Source organism: Lethenteron reissneri, chromosome 9 (assembly GCF_015708825.2).
Source record: "Lethenteron reissneri isolate LAM-NWPU_2019-01 chromosome 9, ASM1570882v1, whole genome shotgun sequence".
Classification (NCBI taxonomy): domain Eukaryota; kingdom Metazoa; phylum Chordata; class Hyperoartia; order Petromyzontiformes; family Petromyzontidae; genus Lethenteron; species Lethenteron reissneri.
Genome location: NC_083787.1, coordinates 12,828,551 through 12,839,991, shown reverse-complemented (window position 1 = coordinate 12,839,991; position 11,441 = coordinate 12,828,551). Strand labels below are relative to the sequence as shown.

The window sequence follows — 11,441 nt, the reverse complement described above, 5'->3', positions numbered from 1 at the left end:
CCGTGACGTCACGCGAAGAGCTGAGTGCGTGACGTCATGTCCTCGAGCGCGCTCCATTGCGTCATGCGAAACGCTTGTGGACGTGACGTCACCGCAGTGAGAGAACTTGGATATCTTTTAAATTTATCTCGGAGAAATTCGATGAGCTTTGAAGCTCTTTTTGTTACAGATGTCCAGTAGGTGCAGGTCATGTTACAACGAAAAAAACTATAGGAGTGTAAAGTGTACGAAAAATGACAAAATTACTATTTTTGAGCGCATAACATGTGAAACATTACTATTTAATTAAGTCTTGATTTGAAGCGTTATTAAATGTCAGTAAAAAGTCGACTTAATGTTTGGGACACATTACAGCCGGTTTACGGCGGTCCAATTTGCGACACACGCTTACGACGTCTGTATAAGGCCCAGCATTGATGGTTTTATTGACCTGGTCAAGGTCTATGATACCATCAACAGCCCGGGGCTGTGGCCAGTTCTTCGTGCTTTCGGAGTCCCTGACTCTGCTCACGATCATTAAGGGCCTTCGTTATGATGGGCAGGCCCAGGTAAAGCTATGTGGCCAGGAGTCGGAGCCATTCTCTGTTCACCTTGGGGTACGACAGGGATGTCCTCTGGCTCCCACATTATTTAACACCATATTTGACCACGTAGTTCGAGAAGCTTTCGATGGCTGTACCGGAGGAATTTCCATCTGGTACAGATACAACGGGAGGCAGATCCATACCCGGGTGCGGTCGAGGGATGGCTCCCTATTTGGCCAACCATGTTACGTATCCTGGGGATTGTTGCTCACTCCGAGGAGGAGGAGTTAGAGGCGCTGCTGCTGAGCCTGGAGTGTGCCACTACGAGGGGGTATTATCATCAGCCCCACTAAAACGAATCACCTGCCTGGGTATTTTGTGCCACCAAACACTCCACCCCCTCAGCTCCCTATTGGTGATGGAGCAGTTGTGGAGAGTTTCCCATACCTGGGCAGTGTGCTTATGACCAGCTCCGGTTTGACAGCAGAGGCCTTACTCCGAATCAGTCATGCCCTCCCTTCTCTATGCTTGTGAAACGTGGACCCCCCTTAATGGAACATCTGCGCCGGTTAGAAACATTCAGACTGGCATGCCTACGATCCATCCTGGGTTTAACCAGGTTGGATTGTGTGAGGAGCCCACAAATCCTTGAAAGATCTGGACACATTTCAATCAGTGAGCTCTTCCGGCAAGCAAGGCTGCGCTGCCTGGGTCATGTAGCCCGCATGCTCAGCCACCGCATGCCCAAGCAGCTTGTTTTGCCGCATGGAGGGGGCTAAACGGGCACAACATGAGCTGGAGAAGAGATGGACTGATGCGGTACGGGAGGATGTGGAGCTGAGTGGACTTTTCCACGACTGGTACCAGCGGTGTCAAGATCGACCTCTGGGGAGGAGGCTCGTGAAGGACGCTACTGGGCAGTTGGAGGCAGTCGCCCTCCAGCAACAACGGAGAGCGGAGGAGCGACTCTCACAACAACGAGCGGGGCGCCGGGCGGCTAAAATCCAGCGAGTTGGCATAGTAGGGGGTACAGCTGGTGCAAATGTCGTGGGTTCCACGGAGGCACACACTTGAACTGGGAGGCAAAACGTTTATTCTAACACCCCAATAGGGTAACTGCGTAGACGTGCGGGATAACGACATAGGTGGTGACTACCACGAGTAACTCAGACCACAACGGGTAACTGCATTTCCGGGCCAGTCAGTAACGCACTCAGACCACAACGGGCAACTTGGTTGTCAGCAGGAAAATAAAGCATTGTGCTGTTGCTCCCTCTACAGACCCGGCGTGGACCGGCGTGGTGAAGTATGGTCAAGTAATCCCCACGAACCCGCATCATCCAGTAGATTTCTGCTCCCCGCACCACACGTCCAGTGCAGGGACTCCTTTACTTACGAACATTCGACTTACGAACTTTCAGAGATACGAACAAACCTGTCCCGTACGTCCAGTTGCCTGTTCGGATCGAGAATCGTAAGTTCAACCGCCGCGCAATCGATGGCGGTGGTGTCATCGGCATCTGCAGAACGTAAAGAACCAGTGGCGTCTACATCTGCAGACCGTGAAGAACCAGTGGTATCTACAGGAGATTATACAACTTTTAAAGCCATTCCACGTCTTTAGTGTGCATGCCGTTCAACATGTTATGGAATCGACAGGAGTAATGTGAACAAATCGACTTATGAACAGACCTCTGGAACCTAACTCGTTCGTAAGTAGAGCAGCCCCTGTATGCCTCTCTCAAGGCTGTGGCTGCAATCACGTGCCAGTACCCGAGGTCACGCGTGACAGAGATTGGTATCGAACTGGGACTCGTATTTAACCAAGGGTTCTCGCCTATAAACATCTGGCAGTTCAACAGAATTGGTTAAAACGAGCAGCCTGACTGCTGATGAGACGTTGAAATATCGAATCCGGCTCAGAGTTTTGCTTGTGTGTTGAACAAATGATGATGTAACTCTGCACTCCCAGAAGACGGTGTGTGGCTGATGGGATGTGTTAAAAGATATATTTTGTTTTGTGTGGGGACATATTTGAAGGTGGCGAATATCCTGCTTATTTGCATCCATAATACAGAAATAAAGCATGAAGCTACTTTGGTAAAGCTGCAACAGATAGACGGGGCGCCGCAGTAGCGAGATGTTAACTACCTCGCCTGGTATACAGAAGGTCGTCTGCTTCGATCCCGACCCTGGTCCCTGTATATTTGGAGTTTGCGCTTTCTCCCAGTGGTCGCGTGGATTTTTCTCCGGGTCCTCCTGTTTTTCCCTCCGCATTTAGAATCAACGGGCATTTAGAGTATTTGGCTGCTATAAATTTCCACGCGATAAGCCATTTCGTTGAGCTATAATTTGTGATAGCCAGCTCGTTTCTGAAAAAGAGCTCTACTGTATCGCTCAGTGGACCTTACCTGATTAAATAAAAAAATTGTTTAGTTTAAATATTTTAATGTATTTTGTTGCGGAAGATATTCTTTGAGAAATGGAGCCCCGTGTGTATGGCTATGTGCATTAACTTTCAAAACGCCGTGTAACGCATACGTTGGCGAGAGCTCGCGGACACAGGGGGAAAACTCCTCCGTTTATTAAGCATTGAGCAATCGTCACATCATCACAGAGGCCCGCAGCAGGTGAGCGTGTCGAGGGGCCGCGGCTGCCGGGGAGACGGAACGTTTGACGTCTGCTCCTCCAGCGCCGACCCCGCTCCCGCCCAAAAAAACACACACCCGACACGCCATTAGAATCATTCAACGTTTCACCAATCCGATACTATGTGGATTCCACGAGAGAGATGCAATGCTAAAGCTCGATATAAACTCAGTCGTGGAGACTAGACACATTACACAATGCGATTATCGTTATTTTTGTAACATTTTGCCATTTTAATGTGCATCCATAATACAGAAATAAAGCGTAAAGCTACTTTGGTAAAGCTGCAACAGATAATAGTGTATGGCCCAACACAGATATAGAATATGACCCAACACAGATATAGTATATGTCCCATCATAGATACAGTGTATGTCCTAGCACAGATAATAGTATTTGGCCAATCACAGATATAGTATATGGCCCATCACAAAGTGATAGCAGATGACAACAGAGTTATTATTCCATTATAGTTTTCGAGATCCCCATGCTTGCATGTTATAGTTGCACAAGAATATGATAGGATGCTCACAAGCCGCAATGTCAACGGAGAAAAACGAATCTCATGAGTGCTGTAGGGATGGACTTTCATAAAGTTATGTCAACTGAGCCGCCACCTACTGTAAACCCGTCAACCCCTTATCAGCGCCTACCGTATTAAAGACTCATTCGGGCCTTATTGGTCACCCGTGCCCTTATAAATCTCGACGTTCATCCTACAAAGTCCCATCACAAGGGAGAAACACAAACAAATAGACAATTTTTTTTGCCCGTATTGAAACGGCTGTACGCCGTATGGACCTGAAGACTCAATTTCCCTGCTCAAAAAGACGGGGGGTGAACCTGGCTCCGCGTCGCCAACTCGGCGACTTGACCGCTACACGTGGCGGAGACTCTGTTGGGTTTCTGTCGCAACAAAATGTCAAAACGAACACCCGACACTTCGAGCCAACCTGGGAGAACAACGGATGGACGCAGCGGCGATGCCCGCTAAGTTCTACGAATTCCGGATCAGTCGACTGTAATCAATTTGATAGTGACATCTTTGGTGCCTGGAGGTTCCAGCGAGTGGCTTCTGGCGACTTTTTCGAGGTTTGTTTGTCAGCTTATTTTCTCCTTTGAGGACTTGGCACCACCGGGGTGGATGTGTCCACGAGTGATATTGGGACAGCGCCGCACGACTGCAGGTTTTAAGTGCGTGTGGCTGTCCTGAGCTGCCCTGCACCTCCCGGCATCGTGTTACGCGTTAAAGAGTTCGTCCGAAAGTGGAAAATACATGCCTGTAAAATATTAATACGGTAGCCGTCTGCTGTCGCACGTGACTGCCATGTCACCGTTGCACAACAAAATGTCAAATACGGGGGGGCGCCTCTGCGCCCACGGCAATGCGGTGCTGGGCGGATACTGCACTTGGTGAACATCACACGCATCACATTGTCACGTTGGGTGAAATGATCACACTTTTGCAAAGTGGACACGTGACTGCAATGTGATATATATACAAAAGTTTCTAACCTAAATTAATATGATGCACACACGTCCCCCCGGTTAGCGCCCCCCCTCCTCCCCCTGAGACCCTTGCCTGCCAGGTCAGGCAGTGTTCCCTTCCGTTGTGAGAGTAAGCTCCCCAGGGCCCTGGTGTACTCCCCTCTTGTGATGCCACCCACGCCGCAGAACTCTCCTGGATGCCCACACCTCTGGCATTAACGAGGGAAATGAATGCACTGTAAGAGAAAAAGCCACGTAAAACAGTCCGGGACGGCCGTCTTGTAAAATGAAGCATCTGCCGAGGATTTTGCCGAGCGTCTGCCGCGCTGCGTCTCCGCTGCTCGGTGTGCCGTGCGCTGTTGTGTCCGGTTCGCGTGCGGTCGTGAGTCGGTGTGAGGCATGGCAATACGCCCAATGACCACTGAAAAAAGGCTCCCTGCAAGCGCTGGGTAAATTACACACGAAAACGATCATCTGCACTGCGGTTGGACGAACCGTCACGACGGACAGATTCGGCAAGAGTGGCCACATTGTCAGGAGCGCGTGATCCCAGTTGAAGTCACGATGGGATATTCTGATCGCTGGCGCCTTTACGATGTCCACGCAGATAGACAACAAGAGCTCACGACAATATGGACGTGACGTAATGACAGCGGCGAAACCTTATCTAGTGTCAAAATGTTGGCTGTGAGCCCCCACCCCCCAACCCCCGTGAGCGGGGGGTGCTCACGGGCCCGCTCAGTCCTGGCCGCCGGAGTACATGTCGGCGAGCTTGTTGAAGCGAGGCCCCCAGTCGGACAGGTGGTCGTAGTCCTGGTCCCCGTTGGTGGAGGACGACTGCAGTGAGCTGAGCGAGCCGGCCGTCGAGCCCTCTCCCTCGTAGTCGTAGAGGAGGTACGAGTCGTAGGGGGGCGCCGTGGGGTCCCCGTCTGCCGTGTCCAGGCTCTGGAGACGTTAAAACCTCCGCGTCAAGGCGTCTCCCGCTCGACTGAGCATCGAGGCGGTGTCATTTCACAGGTGCGGCGGTCGCCAGATGTTAACTACCTCGCCTGGTATGCAGGAGGTCGTGGGTTCGATCCTGACCCTGACTCCTGTTTTTCTCTCCACATTTAGAAACAACGTGCGTTTAGAGTATTTGGCTGCAATAAATGTCCACGTGATAAGCCACTTCGTTGAGCTATCATTTGTGGCCAGGTCGTTTCCGAAAAAGAGCTATATAGCTCAGTGGGCCTTACCTGGTAAAATGAAATAAAATAAATCATAGTTTTAATAGTTCATAGTTTTAATGCGTTTACTCTTTTCTCGTGACCGTGCCACCCGCCCCGTCCTCTGCCAGCATCACAGACAGCGTGTTCAGTGTGAGGTCGTGAGGGCTCCAGGTGCCACAGTGCTGAGCTGGTGCTTCCTGTGGTGCTGGGCAATTCTACCCGTAGGACAGCGACAGTCCGCTTCGCCACAAATTAGTGCCGGAGAGCTGATGGCTTGAGTCAACCCCTCGACCAAGATTTGAACTCGGACACTTCTGACTGCGAGCCACTCGCTCTACCGCTGAGCCATCTGGCCGGGTATGTTTGGCCGCGCCGATTACGGGCCGTGACTCGTCTGTTTACACACGAAGGGCAGTCATCACCGGGGACCCATGTTGATGTTTATGTAAATGTAATATGGCAGTTAAAAAAGTTATGAATGACTTTCAAAAGTAATTTATCCAATCTGAATTTCGTGATAAGAAAATAAATTAACTCTAAATTGATGCATGCTTGTCCACTGTTTTTTAATGTCTTCTGTAACGCAGTTGCTTTTGTGCTGATTTATATTTGGTAGTTTGCTACCCTGATCTCTATTTGGTTCATTGCTATACTTTGTGTTTACGTAATTTTGGTGATCGTGGTCACTCATGCATGAGACTCTATTCTGTTTTCTAAAGCTCTCAGTTCGTTAAACAAATAAAACTTGAATATTGACCGCAATACCACATATTTCTCCCTTAGTCAAAACTCGTTTTTTTTTACAGATTTGTAAAGCACAACAGACCACGAGACGCAGTACAAAAATTGGGAAAGCGGGGAGATGCACACTTGGCCAAAATACACGCGAGAGATGATGGTCACGGGAAGACGCGGAGAAGGGATTAGTGTGGAGCCTGCACTTAAAATGAAACGGGGGAGAGGGGGGGAGCGGCAGCATTGATGTGTGGGGCACAGGGCTCCACACGCTCGGGACGTTAGCAGCAGAGAAGGAGCAGCCTCCCATTGGGAGGATTTACACAGAGGGGAGGAGAGTGAGATCAGAGGGGAGAGGTAGGAGCGTGATTGGAGGTGAGTAGAGTGAGATGAGAGGTAGGAGAGTGCGTGGAGGTGAGTAGAGTGAGATGAGAGGTAGGAGAGTGTGTGGAGGGGAGTAGAGTGAGATGAGAGAGGTAGGAGAGTGCGTGGAGGGGAGTAGAGTGAGATGAGAGGTAGGAGAGTGCGTGGCGGGGAGTAGAGTGAGATGAGAGGTAGGAGAGTGTGTGGAGGTGAGTAGAGTGAGATGAGAGGTAGGAGAGTGCGTGGAGGGGAGTAGAGTGAGATGAGAAGATGAGAGTGTGTGGAAGGGAGTAGAGTGGGATGAGAGGTAGGAGAGTGGGTGGAGGGGAGTAGAGTGAGATGAGAGGTAGGAGAGTGCGTGGAGGGGAGTAGAGTGAGACGAGAGGGAAGAGGGAGGCAGGGGAAGTCCTTGAAGATCTCAAAGACGGTGATGATGATGATGATGACGACGAGGGAGGCTGGCAGTCACCTGGTTGATGAAGTCCTCCATGTCCGAGGGGTCGGAGGGCGGCCGCCGTGGGTGCTGCGGCGGGGGCGCCGTGCTCGGGGTGTCCTTGCGCTGACGCGGTTGCCCCGGCATGGGGGCGTCCGGGGCCACCGCGTCCGGGTTGCGCAGCTGGTCCACGTCAAACGCGTCCTGGCGGGTCAAGGTCAGGGTCGGGGTCGGGGTCAGGGTCGGGGTCAGGGTCAGGGTCGGGGTCAGGGTCAGGGTCGGGGTCGGGGTCAGGGTCGGGGTCAGGGTCGGGGTCAGCGCTTCCGAGTTTCGCACAAGTGCAGCGGTCTGCCGGTCGAGGCTCGTAGACACGCGATGGGCGTTTCACGGCTCCTTCACCCTCAGGGATGACGCGTGCAGAGGGCGCGACTAAAGAGAGACAATGCCCCCTGTGAACCTTGCAATGCCCCCCCCCTCATCCCATCCCTCTGTTCCGCTGCCTCCCTTCCTCTCGTGCGTCACCAACCCCTCCCCGCGCTCACCTGGTCCTCCTCGCCTCCGCCCTGCTCGTTGTAATTGAGGATGTTGTCGCGGATGTCATCGTCCGACGCTCCGAAGAGACGGCTCTTGCCCAGGGGCAGCCGGTCCCGGAGGCCGTCCACAATGAATATGCAGAGCACGAGCACTGCGCAGGGGCGAGCGGGGCGGTGACACGAAGTGGGCGCGCGGCACGCGGCACGCGCAGATGCGGCGAGATCATCGGAACGAAACAACAGAATCACAAGCGCGGCTCGTAAATGCCTCACTGTTTTACTGTTGCCCAGGGCAGCCTACGCGACGATTCGAGCTTCCTCGTCAGCAGGGTGCTGCTGAATGTCCACGGCAAGCGGGGAGACGACGCTCTGCTGTCGCTTCCCGACTCAGTACATCTGGACGGTGGAGGCGGCACACAGGGGCCTCGTCCTCGTCGAATGACGTCACACTATCTTTGGACACCCACCACCGTGGAGGGTGACGTATTGCACGGTTAACACACACAGTGCAGTGTTAACCAGGGCCGCCTGCCGGATTCGAACCTCTGCAACAACAAGCGGGGTGACTGCGGCTACCTGTGGGCCACCGTGTCTCACCTCCACCCCGGCCGCCCCCCCCCCAGCCCCCCAGCCCCCAGGGCGGTCTGAGTGGAGGTTGTTCGTCAACAATCGAGGCTGCAAACTCACGCAGCAGGGCGATGATGGAGAAAATGATGGCGAGGATGGCGGGGGTGCTGAGGCCCATGGCCGGCCCCCCCACGATGAAGGCCTTGACCACGCAGTCGCCGAACGCGTCGCAGGTGCACACGGTGAGGTTGAGTGTCGGCGAGTCGGCCAGGGCGGGCGAGCCCGAGTCGGAGAGGACGAGCGGCAGCTCGTAGTCGCCCTCCCTCACCTGCTCCACCCGCAGCTGCAGCAGCGCGTGGGTGCCTGTGCGGACACGACGCGGTGGCGCGGCCACCCACGGGCGCAGCCACCCAGACGCAACCACTTGTCAGGGGAGACGACGCAGCCACCCACAGACATAACCACCCACGGGCAGCACAGCCACCCACAGACGCAACACGCAGACACAATCACCCACAGGACCCCGTGTTCACACTGCAGTACACTGACCACTCTGCCACCTCTCCATCTCCTACGTAATAATAACAATGTTATTATTTTATGCGGTGTCATTCATGACAATTACAGCGCCAAAATGAGCAAATGTTTTCGCACGGATGTACGAAGGGATCCAGCACCGGTGTCACAAGGCGGTCTTCGAATCATCGCCATCATCGCGATCATCGTCACCGTTCCGCTCGTTTACCCAGGAAAGCCTCGCCCAGTCTCATGACTCTTTTTCGCGAGTTGTCCTGCATGTATACAAGGGGAGCCGCGGTGGCGAGATGTTAACTCCATCGCCTAGTATACAGGGGGTTGTGGGTTCATTCCCGACCCTGACGCCTGCTGTGTGTGTGGAGTCTCCATGGTCTCCCTTTTGGTCGCGTGGATTTTGCTCCGGGTCCTCCGGTTTTTCCCTCCACATTGAGAATCAACATGCACAGTGTCTGCGGATCGTTTTTGTTGTTGTTGTTTAATTGACTGGTCTGTGACGCCGAAACAAAACGGACAACTCTTGCGAATAATAATAATACTCAGACAGCGCGTAGTATTATTAGTATTATTATTAAAATAGTTAATACTCTCAGCCGCAGTATTAACCAGGGCGGCCGCTGGATCCGAACCGTGAACCTCTGCAACAGGGCGTGGCGCTACCGCCGGGTCTCCCTATTTTGGGACGTTTGGCCATCTCTGTTCGTGAGTGCTTACAGCTGCACGTGGGGACAGGAAGCCGGAATAGCGGGATTAAACAGCACGTGTTCGAGGCAGGTGAAATTACACTCAATCCCCCGTACAGATGGAAATGAATCCACTTGCAGTCTGAGCCATGCACGAGCCAGGAAACGGTGACAGACATCGAGCAGGGAGGGAGCATCGTGATGTAGAGATGTTAACGACCTCGCCTGGTATACAGGACGTCGCGGGTTCGATCCCGACGCTGACGCCTGCTGCTGTATATTTGGAGTTTGCGTGTCTCTCTCATCATCCTCACGGTGGCTGGGCGATGTTAACGACCTCGCCTGGTATACAGGACGTCGCGGGTTCGATCCCGACGCTGACGCCTGCTGCTGTATATTTGGAGTTTGCGTGTCTCTCTCATCATCCTCACGGTGGCTGGGAGATGTTAACGACCTCGCCTGGTATACAGGACGTCGAGGGTTCGATCCCGACCCTGACGCCTGCTGCTGTATATTTGGAGTTTGCATGTCTTTACCCCGTGGTCGTGTGGATTTTTCTCCTAGTCCTCCGGTTTTTCCTTTTCAAGTTGAGAATCAACGTGCGTTTAGTGTATTTGGCAGCTGTAATTTCCCACGAGGTAAGCTCATTACTAAGTTGGGCTATCATTTGCCAGCGCCAGGTCGCTTCTTAAAAAACAGAGCTACGTGGCTGAGTAGTGGGCCTTACCTGGTAAAATAAAAATAAAGTTGTTTAGCTTTTTCAGTTGTAAAATTTAGACTTTAAACTTTCGTGACTGCAGGAATTCATATTCTTTTTTTCGGTAAAATCGCGTAGATAGAAAATAAAATAAAATTTAAAAAACTGATGACATTTTGATCGCAACACAAGCGGCCGTCATCAGGCGGAGAGAAAAACAAATATTATTTCAGTTGTATTTGTGCCATCTCCCACAACCCCGCTGCCTTTCGCGGTTTCGGATCGCGGTGGCGCGAGCCCGGCGTCGGCACCCCACCGTTGACGGGCGTGATGGTGAAGTTGTCGGCGAACTCGGGGAAGTCCGGGTGAAAGGCGAAGTGGAAGGGTGCGGCCTGTGGCGCCAGGTCTGCGTCCCAGCCCTGCAGCAGCAGCCCCTCGCCCTTGGCCCGCTCGTGGCACAGCACGCCGGCGCGCGGGGACAGCGCGGGCGCGAAGTCGTTCTGCTCCAGCAGCGTCACGTGCAGCGTGCCCGTGGCCGTGTGCGGCGGGATGCCTGCGCCGCCGCGGGGACAGAGCGCGCCGGGCAGCGGCGGCGTCACCAGGGGGAGGGGGGGTGATAGCGCACGGCGTGGCGCAGGCGGAGATGTTCTCACGTCCAACAAGATCGTGCGTGCGCGTGTCTCTCCATGTGTGTGTGTGCAAATACAAAGATGCCCCCGAACAGCCTTAGCAGACTGTTGGTCAAGTGCTGTTAGCGAGCACCAGAACAAGCACGCGATCGTTGTCTTTCTATATATGTATGCGGAGGCGCTCGCGATCAGCACTTGCCCCAACAGTCTGTTAAGGCGATACGGGGGATCTTTGTTTTTGTATGTATGTATGCGGAGGCGCTCGCGAACAGCACTTGCCCCAACAGTCTGTGAAGGCTATACGGGGTATCTTTGCATGCGGAGCTGGAGTGCAGCGGTTGACGCACTGCGCAACGAACCTCGATTCCCGCTCGCGGCCACCAAAACCAGTGACGATT

At 53.2% G+C, this 11,441-nt stretch overlaps 1 protein-coding gene across 1 annotated transcript in view; it reads right to left on the bottom strand.

The window, feature by feature from the left end:
• Positions 1 to 3,092: 3,092 nt before the first annotated feature.
• The window catches only part of CDH15 (cadherin 15), a 44,769-nt gene continuing 36,420 nt past the window's right edge, over positions 3,093 to 11,441 (bottom strand). Inside the window, exons 10-14 of the mRNA XM_061548296.1 lie at positions 10,731 to 10,967; positions 8,621 to 8,863; positions 7,943 to 8,085; positions 7,437 to 7,604; positions 3,093 to 5,606 (exon numbers count right to left, since the gene is read on the bottom strand). Of these exons, the coding sequence (XP_061404280.1) occupies positions 5,400 to 5,606; positions 7,437 to 7,604; positions 7,943 to 8,085; positions 8,621 to 8,863; positions 10,731 to 10,967 (998 nt within the window). The 3' untranslated portion in view covers positions 3,093 to 5,399. The remainder of the gene's footprint in view (positions 5,607 to 7,436; positions 7,605 to 7,942; positions 8,086 to 8,620; positions 8,864 to 10,730; positions 10,968 to 11,441) is intronic.